Source organism: Suricata suricatta, chromosome 9 (genome assembly GCF_006229205.1).
Source record: "Suricata suricatta isolate VVHF042 chromosome 9, meerkat_22Aug2017_6uvM2_HiC, whole genome shotgun sequence".
NCBI classification, from domain to species: Eukaryota; Metazoa; Chordata; class Mammalia; order Carnivora; family Herpestidae; genus Suricata; species Suricata suricatta.
In genome coordinates this window covers 71,934,041-71,959,392 of record NC_043708.1, presented here as the reverse complement: position 1 = coordinate 71,959,392, position 25,352 = coordinate 71,934,041, and the positions used below count along the sequence as shown (strand labels likewise).

General features: G+C 41.4%; 3 protein-coding genes across 6 annotated transcripts in view; all 3 read left to right on the top strand.

Annotated features, from left to right (window-relative positions):
- RNASE4 (ribonuclease A family member 4) overlaps positions 1 to 5,527 on the top strand; it is an 18,779-nt gene extending 13,252 nt beyond the window's left edge. For all 3 annotated transcript variants that reach the window (XM_029951266.1, XM_029951267.1, XM_029951265.1), the window contains one exon: positions 4,282 to 5,527. In XM_029951266.1, the coding sequence (XP_029807126.1) occupies positions 4,299 to 4,736 (438 nt within the window). In that variant the 5' untranslated portion in view covers positions 4,282 to 4,298 and the 3' untranslated portion in view covers positions 4,737 to 5,527. The remainder of the gene's footprint in view (positions 1 to 4,281) is intronic.
- Positions 5,528 to 13,143: 7,616 nt separating this feature from the next.
- Positions 13,144 to 15,798, top strand: EDDM3B (epididymal protein 3B). Of its 2 annotated transcripts, none has more exons than XM_029952454.1 (2): positions 13,144 to 13,233; positions 15,182 to 15,798. In XM_029952454.1, exon 2 carries the CDS (start codon positions 15,200 to 15,202, stop codon positions 15,635 to 15,637), a length of 438 nt encoding a protein of 145 aa, XP_029808314.1. In that variant the 5' UTR covers positions 13,144 to 13,233; positions 15,182 to 15,199; the 3' UTR covers positions 15,638 to 15,798. The 2 variants fall into 2 exon arrangements, with proteins under 2 accessions (XP_029808314.1, XP_029808315.1); XM_029952455.1 differs by having other exon boundaries at positions 13,153 to 13,255.
- Positions 15,799 to 19,650: 3,852 nt separating this feature from the next.
- RNASE6 (ribonuclease A family member k6) lies at positions 19,651 to 22,277 on the top strand. The gene is made up of 2 exons (XM_029952143.1): positions 19,651 to 19,883; positions 21,484 to 22,277. The coding sequence occupies exon 2, from the start codon at positions 21,489 to 21,491 to the stop codon at positions 21,996 to 21,998; it is 510 nt and encodes a 169-aa protein (XP_029808003.1). The 5' UTR covers positions 19,651 to 19,883; positions 21,484 to 21,488; the 3' UTR covers positions 21,999 to 22,277.
- The last annotated feature ends 3,075 nt before the right edge of the window (positions 22,278 to 25,352 follow it).

Sequence of the window (25,352 nt, the reverse complement as noted above, 5' to 3'; positions counted from 1 at the left end):
GTTAATATTACTCTCTTTGTAAAATATACTTATCTGTCCACAGGTTAAATGATTAACTTCCTGTTAACCTAATTTCTATCAACAGTTACCTCAATATTTTATTTAGAAAGCAGATGATAAATTGCAGTTATAAATCACAGTTTTGCCATCTTGTAAATCTGTAACTGTTGTGGTCGCAGTATTCCCAGCGGTGGCCTCTTCTGCTGCCCACATTGTCCTGAAATGGGTGAGAAACCCTGGCTGCTCAATACTCAGGTTATAGACCCCTGTCTAGGTGCTATCTTGGAGAGCCCAGCCTCCCTGAAAATACTCATATTTGGGGAGAAAGTGATAGAGAAGTAGGTTACCTGGCGTACACTCAGCACATGAATCATGCACCATGAGTTATCTCTTTCAAAATTTAAAATGCTTTCTGTCGTTAGAAAGAATTTTCCAAACCTCTCTTATTAGAAAATTTACCTTATTATAAAATGTCAAAAACTCCTTAAAGACTAAGAAAAGTCCAATTTGTGGTAAAATATTTGGACACTTTCTCAGGTGCTCCAACCTGTACTATGTCCTTGATATGAGGCAAAGTGACTTCCATACAGATCATTGCTCCACTCAGGGTCTTGATAGAGAAGGTCAAAGGGATGGACCATTATTATATCGATCACACCGTATTTAAGAAAACTCATGTCTTCTCCAAATGTCTGCGTACAGCATTATCATTGCATTCTCTGCTCTGGTGTTGGGGCATATGACTGTTTCCTGGGAAATGGCATGGCAACGGGCTGTGGGTTGGAACTAGCAGCTTGGTGGCCAATCCTAGCACTTTTTGCTCTGGATCTCTTCTCTTGTTCTCTCACCATCAAAAGCTGTTTAGAATGAAATGTCAAGTCACAAACAAGCCATTTTATTTGGAGTGAATCATTTGAGGAATTGAGGTGCTGGCCAGCTATACTTTATTGACTTTTCAAGGGAAACAGAAGAAAAACCTCAAAAATGTCAAGTCCTTTGAGGAATGGTCACATTCAAGGAAGAAACTTCAGTGCAATCTGGACAGGACAAATGTCTCTAGAGACACAGCAGAAGCCCTAGTAGGTGAGCTATTTCAGCTTAAAAGCCACCTTATCATTTCTTGGAAATATAGGTACTCTACAAAATAAAGGGGAGGGGATCCAAAATATATGCAGTTTGGTGCAGTTATTCATTATTTTAGCAGATTCAAGGAAGCAAAGGAAAACAAGAATGGTTGTGAAAAGATCATCGCCAACATTTACTAAACACTTATCATGGGTCGGGCTTTGTGATTAGCACTTGACATTGATTTTATCATATATTCTTCATAACATCTCTAAAAGGTGGATATTATCATTTTACTTACGAGAAAATATGCTGATAGGTTAAGGAATTTCCACAAGGTCACACAGTTAATGTGGCAAAGCTTGGTTTTGGGGATCACTGTATAAAAATTGGTTCTTATCGAGAATCAATCTGGTGCAATGGAGAAAGACTTTGGGGCAAGCTCTTACCAAAAAGTATGTGTTGGGATGATTTGGGGATCATTTGATTTTCTGTTGTACCTAGCACCCTGAGATGCACCCATCGACGTCTACATTGGACTTCTGTTCACAAGTCTTGTTAAATCAGTTGGTTGGGTGGCTGAAGCCATGGGTTTGTTCTTGTATGAATAGTTCAGGTTTTCTCTATAGCCAGTTATTTTGCTGAACCATAATCTTGGTCACAAAGAAGGATGAAAGAAAGCAGACAGAACTGTGCAAGATGAGAGGTGCAAGATTCGATCTGGGAAAAACAACCCAAAGGACATCGTTGTGGTGAAGCCACTACCCAAGTGCTAAGTGTGCTTTCAGAAGTTGTACCCACAGGTGAGGAGTAAAGTGAGCATCATTTCTCCCATCCATCCTTCTTCCCACAGCTCCTTCACCTCCCTCTCTTCCTGACTCTGTCTCTCATATTCCGCTACAGGCACAGGAATGTTGCATAGAGCTTTAGAACTTTCTGTGCAGAGACAAAAGGTGGCTGTGAACACAGGAGGTGGTATCATCCTGTCATTACCACTAACCAAAGTGTAAGCTTCAGGTGGAATAGATCGCACGTCCCTCGTCAGCCTTTCAGCGACTTACACGCACGATCTGCATCAGGAAGCAGCGCCTTTGTGAACAAAGGCCAGTAGTGCCCATATATGTCAGCCTAGGGGCTCAGCTGAGGCCAGCCCTTGACTGCACATGTAGAAGTGGGCCTCTCTGCCTCAAAAAATTGCCTTTGCACTTTGGGATGCTCACTCCCTGTTGAGTTGGAGATGATTTTTTTTCTCTACTGAGTCAGCCCTGCTTCATTGCAAGAGTCAAGTAGTTCACAGTTTGAGTTCATGTCAGTCCCAGACTGACAGCCAGAAGCCTGTGAGTTAGTGTTGTAAGTGACTTCCACCTCCACTCCCACGCTACTCCACCCCCCATTACATTCTGTTGCTAGAGAGAAGCAGCTAGAGCACAAACATCTACAGTATCCTGAATATTTGGGATGTGGGATAGGAGAGGCAGAAAGAGTACAGATTTTAGAGCCAGGCAGGCCTCGGATTCCTTTCTTTAATTAGTCTACAGAAGCAATGTTCTGAAACTATATCACAGTGCTCTCTTTGTCATTGCTCCAGAGGTGTTTGTTTTTTAACTCTGTAAAATAAATGTGTATTTCCCACCATCAAGAGGTGCCAACACAAAGATCCTGCAGTGAGGGAATACAGAGAATTACCAACATCCATTGACAGGACAGGCAGAGCATCAAGGACAGATGCAGGACACTGGAGTATATCACCAGGACCTAGTTTTTTGGGTTGTATATAGAAACAGAAAAAAAAAAAACCCAAACCACAATCTATGTCTTTTTTGTGGAGATTGTGCTATTTAGATTTCTTTTTAAATGTTTATTTATTTTTGAGAGAGAGAGAGAGAAAGTGAGCGAGCACGAGCAGGAAAGGAGCTGAGAGAGGGGGGCACAGAGGATCCAAAGCAGGGGGCTCTAACCTATGAACTGTGAGATCATAACCTGAGTCAAAGTTGGATGCTTAACTGACTGAGCCACCCAGGTGTCCCTAGATTTATTTTTTTTAACTTAAGAAAATTTGTTTTATTTATTTTTGAGAGAGAGAGTTTGAGCAGGAGAGGAACACAAAGAGAGGGAGACAGAATCTGATGCAGGCTCTGAATCTGAGCTGTCAGCCCAGAGCCCAATATGGGACTTGAACCCACAAACAGTGTGATTATGACGTGAGGGGAAGTTGGAGGCTTAACCAACTAAGCCACCCACGTGCCCCAAGATTTTTTTTTAATGTTTCTTAGCTTATTTGTCAATTCCACAAGCCTATATATCCATTTAATTTAATTGTTCACAAGCTCACTCATTTCATTTATTAGTTTATTCAGCCAATATTTACTACTTTTAATACACTGTGGTTGCATACTCTGCTTTTGTAGGGTTTCTTTATGTAGAATTAACAGGATTTTCAAAAGGCCCTGGTTTTAATACTATAGGAGAGTAGTCAATTGAGAGGAAAAACTAAATCTAATACTCCCCCGACTTCTTTTCTGTACTTCTTCAATTCCAGATATAAGGAATTAAAATCAGTTCATAAGCTTGCTTTGACATATCCTGAATCTAGGGGCACCTGGGTGGCTCAGTCAGTTAAGTGCTAGGTGTCTGACTCTTGATTTTGGCTCAGGTCATGATCTCATGGTTTGTGAGTTCATGCCCCCCATTAGGTTTCTAGATGCCCATCCAGGGCCTACTTGAAATTCTCTGTCTGTCCCTCCCCTGTTCTCTCAAAAGAAAAGAAAAGAAAGAAGACATATACTGAGTCTATCCAAACTTTTGAGAATCAGAGTCTCCAAAGGACCCAACACTTCAAAGATCACATGACTGGAAAATTACAAGAGACATTCAACTCCAGTTTCACTGAGATTTGCCTTTTCTTCCTGTTCATGCACACAGTCCAGATACACTGGACAGCCACCTGGTCAGTGTCCGTCCTGAGTTATTGTGCTCGGTGCAGCAATTTCTCTTCATAAAATAGAATAGCCCTTGCTTTCAGAGAAAGCCATGTTTGCAAACTTTTTGCTTGAGCAAAAGCAAGCTGAGAAAAGTGAGCAGAGAAGACTGGGGAGTTGGTACAGATAAGGAGGAAAGAGACTAGAGTTGAGGAAATGTCAGTTTGCCTTTCTCTTCACCTCTCCCCAGTGCCTGAATCTTACCTTCCTTTCTCCTGCCCCTTGGGCTTCTCTCTAGGCATCTCCAAGGTCGTGATGGCTCCCCAGAGGATTCATTTATTGCTTCTGCTCTTGCTGCTGACCCTGCTGGGGCTGGTGCTGCCCTCCTTTGGCCAGGATCGCATGTACCATCGATTCCTGCGGCAACATGTAGACCCTGAGGGGACAGGTGGCAATGATGCCTACTGCAACTTGATGATGCAAAGACGGAAGATGACGGTGCGTCAGTGCAAGCACGTCAACACCTTCATCCATGAAGACATCTGGAACATTCGTAGTATCTGCAGCACCACTAACATCCAGTGCAAGAATGGCAAGATGAACTGCCACGAGGGTGTAGTGAAGGTCACAGACTGCAGGGAGACAGGAAGTTCCAGGACCCCCAACTGCAGATATCGGGCCTCGGCGAGCACCAGGCGTGTGGTCATTGCCTGTGAAGGTAACCCAGAGATGCCAGTGCACTTTGACAGATAGGTGCCATCCTGCAGGGGAGATGGCCCAGCGCTTGGCCTTCCACTTAATGCTTAAACTGCAATAGTACTGCATTTGAGCTGCCCCAGGCTCTGTCTCCTCTGCTTCCTGTTCTTTTTCTCTTTATAACCAGTTCTGTTAAGCACATTGTATCAAAGAGAAATGGAGACATAAACTTAAAATGAGTCTGGGCTTTGCTGTAGTAAACTTTTTTGCTTTCTTTTATAATACTGGTCAGTTGAGCTCTCATCAGATCCTATCCTCTGGAATTTAGTCATTATCTGTATTTCTATAGCACTTCAAACATTTCAAAGTGCTTTCATCTAAATTATCTCAATTTGATAGCACGGCAGTCCTGTGATGCTGCCTGTTGTTGTATATAGGAGCCCAAAGTTCAGAGATTTGCTGAAAACCGTGAAGTTAGTGGAATAGCCGACACAAAAATCCAGTGGAACCGATTACTAATCCAGGGCTTTTTCCACGTCATCACAAGGAACAATTTGAAAGTAACTGCTTTTTGTTATTCCCAAAAGTCAGCTGTTGGGAGAAGCATTACAAATCTGGAAATGTATGCTGGCAAATGAGAGCTCCATCTGTGTGATTTGGCTCCCTTGATATGCTGGGCTCAAGGAACGATACAAGGAAATTTCTCTCTCTCTCCCCGACTCTTGAATCACTATAAAAAGTCAGAATATTAAAAATGTACTAGCTCATTTACGACTCATTCACTCTTCCTGACTGAACTGTTTTTCATGGTTTCCTTGTAATAAAGAATATAAACTGCAGGTATCGGAGAAGGCTGTGCTATGGTTCTTCTGGGCGGGCTATTTTTTCCCTCCTGGGTAGGGGAAAATTCTTTGAATTCTTAAGTTTATAAGTATGCACACACCTTAATATCCTCTTAAACTCTGGTCAAGACTAATGCCCATCAGATCCATGACCACAACACAGAAACCTTTGTCTCATTTACTCCAGAGGAAGGGATCTCTCTCAATTCCTAAACCCTTTCCTTCTCCGTCTGACTGTTGTAAACAAACTGGCGAGATGTATGAAGACACTAGGACTAAAGAAAGGAGGTGTGTGTGTGTGTGTGTGTGTGTAAGGACTAAACAAATCATTTGAGTTACAGCAGATACAGAAGGAAATCATTTTATAAATTGATTTGGCATACATATACATTGTGAAATAATCACTACAATCAGGCTAATTAACAAATCTATCACCTCACCATTTTGTGTGTGTGTGGTAAGAACACTTAGGATTTACCCTCTTAGCAAATTTCAAGTATATAGTACTATTTTGCTACCTGTTAAACAAAAAATTTAACTGAGTAAAAAAAATTTTTTTTAGTTTATGTACTTATTTTTAGTAATCTCGACACCCACTATGGGGCTCAAACTCACAACCTCAAGATCAACAGTTGTATGCTCCTCACTGAGCCAGCCAGGAACCCTTTAACTGAGTACATTTGAAAGATCTTATTGGCTTTACTCAATGATTCATGGATCAGGCAGCATCCAGTCTAACAGATAGAAAGGAACTCCAAGGAGCAATACAAAATGAAAGATTTTTATGGGCAGGAAAAAGTAGGAACAAAGATGTTCTTCTAGGCAAAAAAGCAGGTCCTATATTGCAAGGTTACTTTCTTCAAGGGAGTGGCAGGATCTATCAAGCAGATTATTTACCTAGTGCATCAAGCAGTTTCTGGTGTCTGGGAGAACCAAAACTAATTTAAGTCTCAATTCGATGATATAGGCTTAGCATAAGCAACTCCATTTGGGGCCTGTTGTCTTGCTTGAACATACCTACAGTCACTATGCTATACGTCAGATCCCCAGAATTTATTTATTCAGTTGCATGACTGAACATGACGAACATCTCCCCATTTCCCATTCCCTCACAAGCCTCTAGTAACCACCACTGTACTCTGCTTCTATGAGTCTATTTTATAATCCACACATAAGTGAGATCATACAGTATTTGTCTTTCTGTGCCTAGGTTATCTCGCTCAATATAATGTCCACCAGGTCCATCCATGGTGTCAAAAATCACAGGATTTCCTTCCTTTTTAAGGCTGAATAACATTCCATTGAATATTTATACCACATTTTCTTTATCACACATTTTCCTTATCCATTCACCATCACCACCCATCAGAGAAGTGCAAATCAAAACCGCAGTGACATTATCACCTCACACCTGTTACAGGATGGCCATCATAAAAAAATAATAATAATAATAGGTGATAGTGAGTGTAGTGTTAAGTGCCAGACAATTAGCTTTTTTCATTGTAATGTAAGTGCGTGACAGTAAACTTTTGATTGCCAAGGCACCCATTTCAAAGACATCCATCTCAAATAAACATACTGCCAACTATACAACTAAGGAGCTATGCCACCCCACCCATGAAAGTTCCCCTTTTAGCCCTGAATGACCTAGATAACAGACCATTTGTGTGACCTTGCTTGTCCTTTCCCAAGCTTTAATTCCCACTTTTATATCTTAAATTTGCCAAAAAACTGAACTCTCAAACTCCTAGGTGTCCCACCAGTGACTCCAATAAAGGCAGAGCCCTGAGTCTGTGCACTCTTCTACACAAGACCTCACTGTATGACTTTGAGTGTGCGGTGTGCCTTCCAGAATATATGAGTAATAAGCTTCATTTTTCCAAAGTTCCCAATGGTTGCTGCTGAGATGTATCCTGCAATCATAATAAGAGCCACAAGGGCCGGTTCAGCCACAAGGCTGGCTCTGGTTGGGGAAGTGTCTGTGAGGGCTCCACACAAACCCTGCTGGCAATGCACATGCCTCCAGGCATCTCTAGTTGATGACATCACCAGGTAAGAACGAGTCCAGGACAAAAGAGTGAGGATATGGAGAGCCCTGCTACACTACTGGTGGGAATGTAAATTGGTGCAGCCATTATGGAAAAAAGTATGGAGATTCCTCAAAAAATTAAAAAAAGAACTACCCTATGATCCAGCAATCCCACTTCTGGGTGTTTATCCGAAGGAATTGAAATCAAGATCTCAAAGGCATACCCACACCTCTATGGTCATTGCAGCATTGTTCACAGTAGCCAAGACAGAGAAAAAAACTAAAAGAACATCAGCAGAAAGAAATCTTACCTGAATTTCCATCATTTGACTAAAGCAGAACCTCCTAAGAAAATTGCCACCACTAACTTCCCTTCAAAGCAGTCTCCAGACAGGAGGTATTTCAAGAAAACTGTGTAGAGTTTCCTGGGTGGCTCAGTCAGTTGAGCATCCCACTTCAACTCAGGTCAAGATCTCACAGTTCTTGAGTTCAAGCCCCACATCGGGCTCACTGCTGTCAGCTCAGAGCCTGCTTTGGATCCTCTTTTCCCCTCTCTGTCCCTCCCTAGCTCATGCATGGCTCCTCTCAAAAATACATAAATAAAGCATAAAAAGAAAAAAAAACTGTGTAAATGAGCTTTATCAGAACCTTTCATTTGTCTTCCCTAAAAGCCCATTTGTTTTTCCCTTGGAAACCTTTTCCCCACTCTCTTTCCCCTAACTAAGTTGGTTTATAAACTTCTATTTCTAGCTGGTCAATGAACCTATTCATCATAATGCTCCTGCATGTGGATGAATAAAACCTGTTTTCTTTTTTTCCTGTTAATCCACCTATTTTCCTTACAAAGATGTGTTTGTGTATGTATATTTAGAGTGACGAGGAAGGATGGGAAAAGAATTCTGTCCTCGGCTCAATCCAAGTAGTCATGACAGTCGGTAACCTAAAAGAAACAATCCGGAGTGCCTGGTTGGCTGAGTTGGAAGAGCATACAACTCTTGATCTGAGGGTCATGAGCTTGAGCCCCATGTTGGGTACAGAGATTACTTTTAAAAAGGCAAACTTAAAAGAAATAAATAAAAGAAACAATCCATAGTGGGCATATAACCTCACTTGTGGAATTTACCATCAACTCCTGTCCCTATGCCCTGTGCTTGAGTTCTACTGACCTTCAATCCTTCAATAATGAATCAGACCCTGTATTACCTACTCTTCTCAAGTGTAAAGGTAGCAAAAATTTCCCTTCTTCCTTTCTAGGTTCTTTGGCTATTATAATAATTAAACTGGCATTAAGCAGATTATCTAGAGAAATTATAAGACAAGTATCAAGGTACAAGTGTATTTCTACCTAAATGTGTTTTTTACGGGAACTTCAGAAATTCATCCAAAGCCTAATAAAAATAATGCATTGTCTTTTTTTTCTTTGAAATACTTATATCCCCATGCTCTCTGCAAAAATAGTTATGACAGATCTTAATTAGAACATTATTAATAATAAAAGATAACATTTGTCAAAACTGTCCAAAAATCAAGATGGGGTTAATTATGGAAAGGCTAAGTAATGAAAACAATATTGTTGTTTAATAACGAAGAATTTTATTTCTCTCTCACTTAAGGATTCCCAGGTAAGTGGTGTGAGTTATTTAGGGATCCCATTTCTTCCATTATGTTATTCTGCCATCCCCGAGGGGAGAGGTGGTAAGCTAGCTCAGCTGTATCATACACCCCTTTGGCATTCTCGTGAAGCCAGCAAATAATTGAGAATAACAATAACAATTGACAACAAAATAATACTTTTAAATGCACAAAATAAAATACGATGGATTGTAAAGGAAATTAAATCAAATATTTAAAGTTTGTAATACAGTAAATACATGTTTATTAGTGCATTAAGTAATAATATCTAAATTGGGGGCCTAATCACTACTGTAGTTTTGAGTACGATCAATGCAAAATATTTTGGGTTATTTGCAATGACTATAAACTGATATCAAAGATTTCCATGTTTTCTAATTCAAAAGTGAAGATTTTTGTTTTTTGTTTTCTGTTTTTTAATTTTTTTTTTTTTAAGTAATCTCTACACCCAACATCGGGGTCAGACTCAAATTCCAAGATCAAGGGTCACATGCTCTATCGACTGAGCCAGCCAAGCGCCCCCAAAAGTGAAAGAATTGTTACATTTCAGTTGCAGGATAGTGAAAATATTCTCTCTGCCCTGCGAAAATCAAAAGGAAACCTGGTTTAGGATGACCCGGGGAGACCAGCAGGGGGCGCTCTCAGGCCCCGCCACACAAGCCAATTACAAATCCTACAGGAAGACTACTTTGCAAGGTGTTAATACCTTACAATCCCAGCAGAAAGATAGGCTCCCCCTCACTCCTAGGAAACAGCCCAGCCAATTAAGACTGTCACAACCCCACCAATGAAAAGCCCCACCTCCAATTCCTAGTTTACATCAATGGACTGTTTGTTTAACAGCCTTCCAAACTTCTTCCTTTCCTCTAGAAAAAACCGTTCCTCTCCATTGTTCAGAGGATTGGCCTATGGTTTTGCTGTAGCTTGCTTGTCCTTGATTACAATTCTCTGCTATTCCTTTTTATAAAAATGTTTTTTATTTATTTTTGAGAGACAGAGAGAGACAGCACGAGCAGAGGAGGGTCAGAGAGAAAGGGAGACACAGAATCCGAAACAGGCTCCAGGCTCTGAGCTGTCAGCACAGAGCCCTATGCGGGGCTCAAACCCACGAACCCTGAGATCATGACCTGAGCCGAAGCCAGAAGCCGGCTGCTTAACTGACTGAGCCACCCAGGTGCCCCTCTGCTATTCCTAATAAGCCCATTCTTGCTGGTAGAATAACTGGTAGTTTTACTTTTTAAGGTTAACACCCCATAGCAGTTCATGGATCCTATAAGTTCCTTTCTTGGAGTTCTCAGAAGCCCGTGGATTCCAGGTTAAGACACCCTGAGGTATAATGATCATCTGCATAGGAAATTTATCACTCTTATGGTTTTGGGAAACAGCTGTACCAAAACACCAAAAAACTGAATAATGGTTAACAAAAGGAACTATCAAGGAATTAAAAGAAAGGAGTTAAAGTCAAGGGAAATGTTTAAAGAAAGAATATAATATAATTAACAAATGATTTTAAATTTGTATTCAAGGATAACATCTCTTCAGGAACTTAAATCAGAAGCCACAACCCAATCAGCTTCTAAGCTGGTAGAACTCTAGGAAGCAGACTGAATAAAGAGCTCTCAGAAACAATGGTTAACTCACTTTCCTAGGCTGCTTTGGTAGTTGATTTCTGCAGATATAAAGGGATATTTTCCTACAGTTCAGTTCAGGTTGCTTCCAATTGACTTTACTTCAAAGAAGCCTTAGAACTTATGTCTTAGCCCATAGTTGAATGTATGAATGTATGCTTTGGGTTCATAATAATTTCTCTTCTACATCAAAGGTAGAATATTACACTTATTTCCACAACACTGGATGAATTAGTTAAAACTGGAAATGACTGGGGTACAACAACCTTATAATATTATCAACAACTGATATCAACATAACACTTTATTGTTTACAAAAGCTGCTTTCCCATGCATTGCTTCCCATGATTCTCAGAATTACTCCTTGATGTCCTAGAAAATACTGTAAAATATATGGGATTGGAAAACCATGGATATCTTTCTGAGCTTGCCCCTTCACACAGTAGTCCTCATAGCTTCTCCCCGCTGCCTCTCTCACTACCTGATTCAGTGGATCACATGAACTTGTTAGAAAGGGTCATGGATGTGTGGCCGCATGATGGCCACCTTAATTCTTCTCGAAGTCATCTTTCAAGTCCTCCAAACCTGGGTGCCCAGAATTTCTACCTTTTTACTCTCCCTCTTCACTCCAAAATATTAGAGGGTAGTTGGATTTACAGTGTGCTCTGAGACAACTCTTATTCAGTCCATTAGCACATGATTACCTATTATTCAACGAAAGCTTGATGTGAGCTAGGGTTTGAGCTGCACCAGAGTTTCTATAAATCCCAATATTTCTCTATCTAATCCTGATGACATAGCTCCCATTCAAAGAGAAGATCAGGACACCCTATGCCAGGATGACATTGCTATTAATATGCTTTGAAGATAAGCTCTGAGTATAAGCAGAACATGCTGACTATAAAACAACTACAAAAAAGTTTCCCTCTACCTCCCTGTGAATGATGAAATAAAATAAAGTCACTTAGTGGGTGCCTGGTTGGCTTAGTTGGTACATCATGTGACTCTTGATCTTAGGGACATGAGTGTGAGCCTTATATTGGGGATAAGTTTACTCAAAATAAAAATAGTCACTTCACTCAAGGGAGGTTAAAATGGAGCAGTGAGACCATTAAGGAGGTGTCCCTTATGTATGTCCTTGTCCAGTGGGGTCATGAACTTTTGAACTGAGTCAAACTGTAAATACTTTAAAGACTCTGTAGGACACCTGCAACCTGCTACAGTATCAATTGGACTTTGCCATTGTGATAGCATTAGCAACAATTATGTTTAGCCAAGATTAGTTTTCTGTCACCAACACCAATCAAAATTCTTTGTAAACAATGTATTAACAAACAAAGTTAAGGTTTGTTGTGTATATTGAAGTCTGTGCCTTCACCATTGGTAAGAGTTTCTTGTGATGCAGTCATCCTTCTCTTCTTGATACTAAGAGGGAGATACGCTCACAAATGGAGATTTCCTATATGTTCCTTACAAAAGGGTAACTTCCACTTCAGGTTTCAGAGCTTCTCTTGTGTTTGTGGTTTCTTAAAAATAACCGGCTCAAATAATCCTTAGGCCAAAGAGGTGGCATACTCTGCTACCCTTCATGACAATTTGAGGATAAGGTAGCCCAGTGAGAAACTCAACCAAGGTGGCTTAGCTGGGAGTAGCCCTCAAAGAAATGCGTTGATAGGGGCGCCTGGGAGGTTCAGTTGGTTAAGCGTCCGACTTCAGCTCAGGTCATGATCTTGTGGTTTGCAAGTTTGAGCCCTGTGATGTGTCGGGCTCTGTGTTGATCCTGCTTCAGATTCTGTGTCTCCCTCTCTCTCTGCCCCTCCCCTGCTCATGCTCTGTCTCTCTGTCTCTCTCTCAAAAATAAATAAACATGAAAACTTAAAGAAAAAAGAAATGCATGGATAGAAAGCACATTCAATGATCTCACTTTATCCATAAAGTGTACCTTTGACTACATACTCTTTCATCTCTTAATGAAGATTCCACAGTTCACAAATCCAGAGGTGTTTTGTTTTGTTATTCACTGAAGTCCCCATAGAACATAACCTAGATATCTGGGGACTTTTCCCCAGAAGTTGTTTGGGACAGGAACTTAGGAGACAGATCTCTGATTGTCGGCTGATAACTGCAGATAACCCCTCTCCCGTATTACCTCTCCCCAGAGCCCTGCAATTCCTTTGTGCCCCAAAGTGAGTCTTTGATGTTGGACACCTTTGCCCCAGGCTAGTCTCAGAGTGAACCCAAGTGTTCTAGATGAGAAGGTACAGAAGCAGGTTCACATAGTAAGGCTGTTCCCTCTCCCTCCACCCCCACTATCAATCAGGTGGAGTGCTGTACCTCTTACTGCTATTCCTGTCTTCACTGCTGCAGACATCTTGACTCTCTGCTCTTCAGATCCACATACTGACTTACACCACCAGTGACACGTGAGTGTTGGAGCTGAACAGGGTAAATTAGAGTTAGGGTTGGTGCTGAGGATGCTTGAGGGGAAAGGCCCAGGAATGCTGGAAGGGGCCTGACTGAAATTCCAGATGGTAGAGTTAAGACTGAATATGATCCAATTTGTAAGAAGCAAAGTCCTGAATTCAGCTCAGGATGAATCCCACTGATACAGTCTCTCCTGTCAACCCCTCCAGTCTTCCCAAGCATAATATTTTGAAGCAGCTTGAATCCTGGTCTTTTATCCTGGTTAGGACCTTGGCCAGATATAGGGTCCCAGAAATGAGCCAGGCCTATTCTGTCATCTATGATTGAATGTAGCACTTGACACAATAGGGGAGGAAAAAAATTTCCTTCTGTCCTTCAAGATACTTCCAGTTGTTTAAGAATTAAATTGAAATAAGATTTAATGGGGGAGGGGGGACACCTCAGTTTTATTATCTGCACATGGAGGCCCATTAATGAAATGGAGACCCCAAAGAAATGACCGAGGCAGGCAGTTTTTACACATTTTAAACAGTGAAACAATACATTTGTGAGGAATTGACAGAACAGAGAAAACAAATGTTTGGGAGTTTCAGTTAGTAAGGAATTCTAAGCAGAATCTGGGCTGAAGTGGTAGATTAGTAAAAAGTAATAACGTTTGTTTATACAACTTACTTGGCTTTAAAATCCCAATCACTGGCTGGCTCAGTTAGTGGAGTAAACAACTCTTGATCTCGAGGTTATGAGCTTGAGCCCCACATTGAGCATACAGCCTACTTTAAAAAATAATTTTAAAATAAGTAAAATCCCTATCTTTGGTGATAAGAATATCTTTTTATTTCTGACTACAGGGATGGTACCTTTCATATGAGATTCATTGTCTGCTTTTAGGGGGACAGAGGAGGGTCTGAGTGTCCTTGTTCTGGCTGTTTTCCAAGTAGCTTCAATTCAAAACAATCAATATACCACTGTGACAGCTTTTGGGGTGCCTACCCTGGGTTCCTACAACATTCTCAGAAGTGCTCTCACTTTTGTATCTCATTAGATTCCCTCACAAGACTGTGAGGCAACTATTATTAGGCCCATTTGAAGACACAAGTGCTCAGAGAGTTGAGAATCAGGTTAGAGATTCCATAGGGCCAGCTGCACTCCCCATGGTAAATGAGGACAGAGAGCTGGTTTAAAGGGGACACTTTTCCACACACCTGTATGCCTAATTCTGACCCGGGGAGCTCCTGTGAGGGCAGCTTCGATCTTGGTACTGGATTGATCAGAACGATATTTCAGAACTGGAGCTCCTATATGATGTCATTCTTAACAACAAATCAAGATCATTTACAACCTTGATAAACAGCCTCTGAGAAGGTAGATGGGTAGTCAGGAGTGATAACAAGTTTCACACAGGCTTGGGCAAAGTGCTTAAGGAAGGCAGGATTAGATAAGCACCGCGTTACAGAATCAGTGTAACGGTAGCCTGGGGTCTGAGGGAACCAAAGCCTTCTTGCTTGGAAAATATCAGCCAAGACTTCGCTTATCTTCAGCATTCCCTTAAAAGGTGACAGTCCTTTCTACTTCACAGCCATACAGCTTAAAATGCCATTTTCTTTCAGACTCACACTCTTCTGAGAACTGATCCGCACTGTAAAACAGAATTAGCTAGAGGGTGATTCGTTTGGGTAGAAGAGAGGGCAGACAGGAGGTGTTTGAAATTCTCAAAACAAACTCCCCTTTTTTTTTTAAATTTTGTTTGTCTCACGTGGGCGCTAGCATATTTTCAGTTCTCATAAATGTTATTATCTACTAAGATTCATTACCTTTGAGGCTGGGAACAAAATGGTAACATTGGGCCCCAGTGCCTACACTGTCTGGGGAAAGAATTTTACGGTGGAGCTCAGCCCTTAGGGCAGCTGAGATAATGTTTTCTTCTCTCCCCGCTGTGGACCCCCGCAGGTGGCCCTGGTGACTGAGATGGCATCCTCTCTAAAGGTCCTCGGCCCTGTCTTGGCCCTGCTGTTTCCCCTATGTGGGCTGCTTATACGCGGCCAGAACCTTTCCTGGAGGGAATTCATGCAGCAGCACTACCTGAGCACAAGCTGGAAATTCAGTGACTACAAATGCAATGATCTCATGAGGGAAAGAGGAGCTCCCAAAGACAGAAACGATCACATCTTCATCTATACCTTTTGGCACAAAATTGAGCATATATGCCTTAGGAAGTGGAGAGATCATCACAGAAATGTATACATATGGGCCCAGCATCCCTTCAAGATCCTCAGGTGCTACCAGGAGAGTGATAAAAAGAGCTACAGAGAGCATACCAGCTACAGCTACATTGAATTTCACTGTGGCACAAACGGGTATGTCGACAGCATAGAGGACATCCGATTGTTAGACATCAAAAATTAGAAAGTCTACTCACACCTCTAGGTTTTAGTAGCGTGTCCATTACTCCCCATGTGGTAGCCCAATGCCTACGACAACAGTGCTGGCTATTCCTTCCTCTGCACGTATGTGCCAAAGTTTTCTAACCACCGGAGTTATGTATTAAACGTTTCTTGATATCAAAACTGCCTACATTGTTTCTCTACCTAGAACACCTTTCTGCCCTCATCTACCTGATTTGCTCTTACATTTTATTTTTTAAGATTTAGCTCAAATGGCTTCTTTTTTTACCGAACCAGGGACTTTCCTGATATTGACTCTCGTTATACCTCCGCGAGCTGAATGATCTTCCCTTCCCTAAATAAATTATATCATTCCAATGTGTACAAAATTTACACATTATATGTGCAGAGTATGGTTGTGTGATTGGTATAGGGGTTGCAGGGTGTGTGATACAGATTATGCTTGGATATGATTTGTGCTGAGTGAAGGGTTAAGGTGTGTGTTACTGGACTCATTCGTCAAAGCATGTCTCTAAGGAAATGCATGCATTTTGGGTAGGTTAAGGCATTATGTTTCCTGAGGTATAAGACATTAAGTAGAAGGTAATCACTGAAATGAGTTTACCTGATAGTAACCATTTTCACTAGGCAGAGAAATAGAGCCCAATAAAGGAGTTTAAAATGCAACCTTCAAGAATGGGTCTTAAGACTTAAATTTTGTTGGAGGAAAGAGGAAGTGAGTTGCAGAATGGATTGTTGAGGACACAAGTAAGCAGAGTCCATGTTTGCTAAATGGGGAAGAGAGATTCAGAGAAAGATAAATCTGGGCTTCATATAATTTTGCCTCAGGCAGGCATGGGGAGGAGAAATACTAAACACTAAAGTACCTTGTGTTCTTCAGCCTCCTACATTTTTAAAGACTCCAGTCTTGAAACAATTAGAGAAAAGACCAAGGTATGAACATTTTCAGTGAAGTGGCTGTGCTCCTATTCTGCAAAGGGTAACTCATTATATCCCCTCAGGTTGGGAGGGGTCAGGGATAGAGTAAGTCTCTAAGACTAGGCTGTGCTCCTAGCGTGCCAAGCCTCAGCTTTGCAATTTTTCAGTTCACCTGGGGATGAGGAGACAGTGGGGAGACGATGCCCCGTACCAAACAAACTCACAAGAGATTAGTGTTAAACCAGTAGTTCTGTATCAATAAACAATTTTCATATAAGAAATACTGATGGTTTTCCTCAACTGATAAAAGCTGCTTCAAAATGCACTGGCAGGGGCACCTGGGTGGTTCATTCTATTAGGCATCTGACTCTTGATCTTGGCTCAGGTCAGGATTGTGAGTTCAGTCCCCACCTTGGGGTCCACACAGCCAGCTTGGGATTCTCTCTCTCCCTCTCTGCCCCTAACCTGCTTGTGTTCTCTTCCTCTCAAGAAAAATAAATAAACTTAAAAAAATGTGGTGGCATATTTTGGGCTCTTATAGTCATATTTCAGAGTGGTCTTTTCTGTCCACACACAGTGTTTTCACAAATACCTCATTTAAAAAACTCTGAAAGTTTCTTTTGTTAAAGTGTTAAATGATGATAGGGGCACCTGGAAAGTTTAGTCAATTAAGTGTCCAACTTTGGCTCAGGCCATGATCTCATGGTTCGTGAGGTCAAGCCCCGTGTCAGACTCCACGGTGACAGCTTGAAGCCTGGAGCCTGCTTTGGACTCTGTGTCTCCTTCTCTCTCTGCCCCGAATCATGCTCTGTCTCTCTCTCTCTCAAAAATAAGTGAACATAAAAAAAAGATTAAAAAAAAGATGATGGTTCAAAACAGTGTAGTTGGAGCACAGGACAGGGCTCAAATCGGGGCTCCATCTCACAACCCTGGGATCATGTGACCTGAGTCAATACAAGAGTCAGACGCTCAACCGACTGACCCATATTGATTATTATTAACTTAAGTCCACAATTTAATTAGGGTCAATTCTTTGCATGCTACAGCTCTATGGGTTTTGACTATGCGTAATGTCATTGTAGGAAAGGAAAAAGTTTTCCTTGGCTCCCTAAGGGTCTCTGGCTGGGTCTGAAAATTAAACCAAAAGAGAGAGATTTAGTAGGAGAAAAGCATACAAATTTTATCGAAATTTTTACATGTCCATGGGAAACATTGCAAGGGAATGAAGAGCTGAAAAAGTGACCAGAGCAGGATGATTTTATACCTTTTAGGCAAATAATACATCTGTGAAGAATTGACAAGATAAAGGAGTTTGGTTTATGGGTAGTAAACGGTGAGGAAGTAACTAGAAAGACAAGGGTTAGTTTAACAAGGTTTGTTTGCAGGTTCCTCTGGTACCACCTCTGGTACAAGAATTTATTTCCTGCCTTTAAGCAAAAAAAGGAGAGCCTTTTCTGCATTTGCTGATTCTAATTGCCTTTACTGCAAAATAATTTTTATGACTAAGAGCCAGATTTTGAGATGACAGTCTGGTTTCCTTCATTATGAACAAAGAATATCTTTCCATTTATTTAGACTTTCTTTGATTTCTTTCATCAGAGTTTTCATTACAGTTTTCCTCATATTCATCTCGTATATTTTTATTAGATTTATATCTAAATATTTCATTTTTGATGCTAATGTAAAAAACATTTTTTTAATTCCAGTAGTTCATTGTTGGTATATAAGAAAGCAATTGATTTTTTTATATTAACCTTGTATACTATAATTTTGCTATAAATAGAACATCATTTTTATCCTGCAGATATTGAAGCCATTAAAAGCAAGAGTGTCCCACTATTATATTTATGCTCCAGGAATACTAACTTGGAAGTGATATGTACAACAGATTGGAAGGCAAAGAAGCTGGAGGCTGGGAGTCCATGAAGGAGGCCTTTATGTGAGCCCTCCATGAGACAACAAGATTGTAAATAAGGCTACTGCAGCACCAGTAGGAAAGTCAGAACAGATTCAAGAGGCAAATACCCAAAATTTGCCCTTCCCCTTCCTATGTATGGGTTTCTTTGTTACCAAACTCAAACTTGTCCATGCATCTGATGCAGTCCCTGCAGTAAGCCAAATTCTGAGACACTGGATTTAAAATAAAGAAAGCTTTATTATCAGAAAGCAGCCCAGGGAGAAGGCAGGGGATCATTCCCAAAGCTGCCTTGCCCTGATGAGCCTAGGGACAGCTTATATACATGAGAGAGAGGAAGGTACAGGGGTTTCTTGAAACCTTGTTAGAAGGGGGGCCTTGAAACAATCTGGAGGTAAACATTCTTCTGGACAATGAGTCACTATTTGGGACCTGGGATCATATACATCAAGATAGATGTTGCTGTCTGGTCTCCATTTGGGTTCTATAGTTGGTGGGTAAACGGAGAGTAGCGGTGAAAGATTGATTGATTGTGCATGGGGTTAAGAGGTACATTAAACATAAGTACAGAACAAAACAATGTGGAACTAAGTTAATACTGCAATTAATTCAGCTATAGTTCTGCTCATGCTTTCAAAACAGGTCCAAACACCAACAGTCCGGCCTCATCTTCACACAGTTCCCTCTTTGGGGCACCCTTTCCACCTCTTCACCTAACTTCTAAATAATCCTTAAAGCTCACTTCAGGTGTTGTGGCCTTCTCTCTACTCACTCCTCACAGTCCCCTGTTGTTTCCTCCACCACAACGGCAAGTGCTATTTATATTTATTAATATACAATGTATTTGTCTACTTATCTGACTGTCTCTTTCATTAAATCATGAGCTCCTAAATCTGAGTAGCCAGTATCTAGCCCCCAATAAACGTATATATAAATAAATACCTCATTCACATCTGTTGTTGGAAATCACAACATTATCAAGTACGTGGCAGCTATTATATCAAATTTACATACTGTGTTTGTCCTAAAGGACTGAAATTATAGAACTGGAAAATGTTGAGGCTTCGGATCAAGAAGGAAGCACTCAACCCATATCAGGAAGTCATCAGTTACTCAAAACTTCTTTGAGTCACACTGTTTGTTTAAATAGGGCTTACTCTTCCTTCGCCTGCAGTCGTACTGATTTTAAACAGTGAGTTTAAGAGTCTGGGTTTCACCCACACTGTGCCTAAGAAGTTCATCTTTCAAGTCCTAGGTTTCTCTTTCCTAGGGCCCAGAGCCCATCAGTCCCCTGCTGCACACTGGTGGCAGGCGGTTCCGGCATACCTGGGAGAGGAACAGCAGACATAAAGCCTCTGAGCCTGGGACTAACCACTGCTTCTGTTCTCAGCAGGAGACCGAACACAGAGACCTGGTAAGGGGAGAAGCCAGGGGGCTTGTTGGGAGCTATTTGAACTCACCGGTAGAGTAAAAATTCCTGGTGAGGGTACAGCAAGTTTGCACGGTCTCTTGCCCCCAGATAGCTCCCAAAATCTACCCTCTTGAAACTTTCATTTCTGCTTGAGCACCAAACCTCAAAATGCTTTGCTAATTAGAGTCAGGAGCTGGCTGTCCCCCCCCCCCCCCCCCCCCCCGCCCCCCATCCCTGAGACGTGACTGCACCTGGTCAGGGAAAAGATAAGTAAACTAGATACACCCTAATGCAACACATAATTTTCCCCTAAGCGATACGGATAACTGAATACCTTCTGGGCCTGAATGCCTTTGTGATAGTCACTACTGCGATAAAATGTATCAATCATCTTTGGGACTATGAGAGCAAGCAGATCTCCTGAGAACCTGTTTCTCTGGGAACTTTCTCTTAGAGTTGTAAACTGCCTAATGACCCTTACCCATAAAAAACTGAACTTTACTAAAGAATGCTGTTTGCCTCTTGGTTAAAGAAGGCTTCCTTGAGGCTAGACCTGAGGTTTGGTAAAAATACTTAAGACACCTTGAGTGCCTGTGGCTAAAATTGTAAAACTTATCTATGGGAAATCATTTACTGCCCTTGTACCTTTTGCCATAAATAAACCTTGAGAACCAGACAAGATGGAGACGCCTGCCAGATGGGCAGGGGTGCTTGTCTGGGGATCAGAATGAAACGCAAGGCTCTCCCACTCTCTCTTTGGCCTACACCGTCATCCTTCGGGGGAACCCTGGACCTGCAGGAGCTGGACTCCGGCAGGGGCTGGGGAGCAGAGCTGCATGGCACAGTAGAGCAGTGAGGATGACTGGAAGGTCCGGGTCAAACAGATGGAGGATACATATTCTAGGAGGGAGTGTAATACCCAAGATTTCTTTATCGTCCCCAAAAACCAGAAACTGCCAGGGAGACCGAGTCACGTATGCAAAAGTAAAGGGCTTTATTACGGGTTTAGGCTCGCCGGGGCCTAAACTCAGGCTCACAGACTTTACCGGCTGGTGATCCATGCTGAGAGCCCCGAACAAAGGTGGGGCAGGGCTTTTATGAGTTTGGGAAGGGGGAGTTACAGGAATCCAATTATTATTTGACAGGTTTATCCAATTACAACTTTAGAGTGTTAACCAATCACAGAGTAGACCCAGGACCCAGGACCCTCACATAGGGTGTAACTAGTCTTAGGCCTGCCCTTAGGAATGTTAAGGGTATTACAAGGGTGGTCCCTCTTGCCTTGGGCAATGTGTGCCCTTCTATGTCTCAAACCTGTGTCCTTACAGGAGGAGGGAAGAGACAATGTTTTGTATGCATAAGTGTAGGAAAAAGAAAAATGTCATCTGCCAATCAGAGGAAAAGTCATCTCACCTTATATTCCTCCTCACTGGGCTTTAGGCTATTCATAGGATTGTGAGACTCAAGTGAGAAAGAAGATAATTAAAAAAAAAAAATTAAATCTTAAAAGGCATAATAAAAATCTAAATGCTGTGACTAATAATTTTGTTCTTATCGCTGCTACTACTATCACTATCTCATTTTCTTTCCTATTCTTACACAGAAAAGATGATGCTGGATCTTCTGGGACGCTTTCCTCTTCTCCTGTTGCTGCTGGGTTTATGGGGGCCAGTGTGTCCACTTTGTGCCCAGCCTCCACCCCTCACCAGGGCCCAGTGGTTTAAAATTCAGCATGTAAGGTCAAGCCTTGTCAATTGCAACAGGGAAATGAATGGTGTTAATAATTATACTCAGAACTGTAAGTCTCGCAACACCTTTCTGCAGGACTCCTTCAAGAGCGTGTCTGATACCTGTCTTTTGCCCAACATTACCTGCAAAAATGGTCTGCATAACTGCCACAAGAGTCAACGGCCCATTTCTATGACTAACTGCAGTCTCACAGCAGGGAGGTATCCCAACTGCAACTACAAAACTTCTTACCCGCAGAAATTCTACATTATTGCCTGTGATCCCCCTCAGCAGGGTGACCCTCCCTATCCGTGGGTTCCTGTACACTTAGATAGCATTTTTAGAAGTTCGCATCACTTTCCCTCTCACTCAGCACGGGTTCTCTTATGATCTCCTCTGCTATTTCTATTCCTTTGTTGATTTCCATGGTTCCCATAGAAGAAAGAAGGAGGGTACTGGGGGAATCACATGCCAAGGATGCGAGACCAATGTTGGGGACAAACAGAAATGGAATTCTCTTCTTCTGTGGAGCTCTGTGTGTTTTGAAAGAAGGCAATAGGGAAGAGGACAAAGAAAGACACAGGCCTCCATATTTTTAATCTCGGAACTTCTGCTAAGCTTTGCTGCACTATGTTCATAGCAATAAAACCACTTTCTTTTGCATTGTAATGGCTATGACTATGTGTATTTCGGGTCCCTGTACATCATTGCCACCCTGGAGCCATCTAGATTTGCATTTGCCAGGATTCTTACAACTTTTTGGGTCTTAGGCAACCTTAGAGGTTATGAAGCAACCCTAGGCCTCTGCCACTTCCCTCACCCCTGTGTCTTTGGGACTTTGAAGCAAGAAAGTTCTCTATTCCTTCAAACTCTGCTCATAGATTTTTACATATTTCCCTTAAAACTATTGTCTATGTTTATTTGTAGGTGGCACGATGTCTCATAGAGTGTTTTGATAGCACTTTCACACACAGATTCTACCACTGACAACTGATGCATCCTAGATCTTTACTATCGATTTCTATATTTAATTAGATAATGTTTTAAATATAGGTAGTAGTAGGGATAATAATCCACTCTAGGCTTAGAGTCAATTCTCCCACTATTATTTTTTTTAAAAACTATTTTTTTAATGATTATTTATTTTGAGAAAGTGAGAGAAAGTGCTAGCAGAGGAGGGTCTGAGAGGGGGGAAGAGAATCCTAAGCAGGCTCTGTGCTGTCAATGCAGAGCCCTATGGAGGGCTAATCTCATGAACCACAAGATCATGACCTGTGCTGAAATCAAGAGTTAGACGCTAAGGGCGCCTGGGTGGCTCAGTTGGTTAAGCATCCAGCTTTAGCTCAGGTCGTGATCTCACAGTTTGTGGGTTCGAGCCCCGCGTCAGGCTCTGTGCTGACAGCTAGCTCAGAGCCTAGAGCCTGTTTCTGGATCTGTGTCTCCTTCTCTCTCTGCCCCTCCCCCTCTCATGCTCTGTCTCTCTCTGTATCAAAAATAAATAAAACATTTTAAAAAACCCTCAATAAAGTAGGGATAGAGGCAACATACCTCAACATCATAAAGTCCATATACAAAAGACCCACAGCTAGTATTGTCCTCAATGGGGAAAAACTGAGAGCTTTTTCTCTACAGTCAGGAACAAGACAGGGATGTCCAGTCCCATCACTATTATTTAACATTGTACTGGAAGTCCTAGCCTCAGCAATCAAACAAAAGGAAATAAAGACATCCAGATCATCAAGGAAGAAGTCAAACCTTCACTATTTCCAGATGATATGATACTCGTAAAAGACTCCACCAAAAAATTGCTGGAACTAATACATGAATTAAGCAAAGTCGCAGGATATAAAATCAACATACATAAATCTGTTACCTTTCTATACACCAATAATGAAGCAGCAGAAAAGAAATCAAGTAATTGATCCCATTTACAATTGCATTAAAAACAATAAGACACATAGGAATAAAGTTAACCAAACAGGTAAAAGATCTGTAAACTGAAAACTATAAAACACTTATGAACAAAATTGAAGAGAACACAAGGAAATGGAAAAGCATTCCATGCTTATGGATTGGAAGAACATTGTTAAAATCTCTATACTACCCAAAGCAATCTACACATTTAATGCAATCCCTCTCAAAATAACAGCAGCATTTTTTTTACAGAGGGAGAACAAACAATTCTAAAATTGTATGGAACGACAAAGGACCCCAAATAACCAAAGCAATCCTGAAAAAGCAAAGCAAACCTGGAGGCATCACAATTCTGGACTTTAAGATGTATTACAAAACTGTCGTCATCAGGACAGTATGTTACTGCTGTAAAAACAAATAGATCAATGGAATAGAATAGAAAACCCAGAAATGGGTCAACTAGTCTTCAACTAAGCAGGAAAGAATATACAATGAAAAAAAGACTGTCTCCTCAACAAATGGTGTTGGGGAAACTGGACAGCAACATGCAGAATGAAACCAGACCATTTCTTACACCATACACAAAAATAAATTCAAAATGGATGAAAGACCTATATGTGAGATAGGAAACCATAAAAATCCTAGAGGAGAACAGAGGCAGTAATCTCTTTGACCTGGGCTGAAACAACTTACCAGAAACCTCTCCAGAACAGAGGGAAACAAAAGCAAATATGATCTACTGGGACTTGATCAAGATAAAAATCTGCACAGCAAAGGAAACAATCAACAAAACTAAAATGCAACCCACAGAATCTCAATCTTCTATTGATGAATACATAGAAAAATTTTAGCAAGGTATATTTAGATGTAGAATTGTCAACCAATATGTATAATTTCAATTTTACCAAATATCGCCATATTTTCTTCAAATTGATCGTAGCAGATGGTATTTTCCAAAGATGTCCACACCAACATATCCCATTCTACATGCTCTTCTTGTAGCGTGATGTTGATTCTCCTTTATTAAAAGGTATGGTCTGTGTTTCTTTTCCCTGAGTATGGGTTAGTTTTAGGAACTCACTTCTATTTTATTTTGTAATGTTTACTTTTGAGAGAAAGAATGCAAGTGGAGGAAGTGCAGAGAGAGAGGAGAGACAGAGGATTTGAAGCAGGCTCTGCAATGGCAGCCCCATGCGGGGCTCTAACTCACAAATCACCATGAGATGAGGACCTGAGCCGAAATCAGATGCTCAATGACTGAGCCACCCAGGTCCTCTGCTAACTTCTAATACAGAGAATGCAGTGAAAGTAGCACTGCATGATGTCCAAGGCCAAGTCATAAGAGGTGATGTGGCTTCGGCTGCATTCTCCCTCTCTGTCTTGGGACACAATCACCATGCTATAGAGAAGCCCCGTGCCACCCAGAGAGGCTCAGCTAAGGTCTCAGCCAGTATGAATCACTCATCATGTGGTGAATGTGCCTTCAGGTGATTCCTGCTCTTATTCTTTGAGTCCTCCAGCTGTGGCCTCAGACATTGGAATGGAGACAAGCTGCCCTCACTGTGTCCTATTTGAATTCCTGACCCGCTCAAATTTTTCCCTTCTTTATAACAAAAAAGAAACCCAAACGAGGGAGATTTCTCACACAAATCTTCTACGGGAAATATTGAGCAATATAACAGCCTATGGCCCCAGTTTTTACCACACATGCAGAAATGTTCTTTTTTCCTTTCTTGTGGTCATGTTGTATAGCACCCTCCTAACAACGGTTAACTAACAACAGTTGATAAACTGACATTAGCCAAGATTGCAACGCAGGGTGCTGCTCAG

Excerpts from the sequence above, each read along its gene's own strand:
- EDDM3B (XM_029952454.1), top strand. The coding sequence starts at position 15,200 with ATGGCATCCTCTCTAAAGGTCCTCGGCCCTGTCTTGGCCCTGCTGTTT.
- RNASE6 (XM_029952143.1), top strand. The coding sequence starts at position 21,489 with ATGATGCTGGATCTTCTGGGACGCTTTCCTCTTCTCCTGTTGCTGCTG.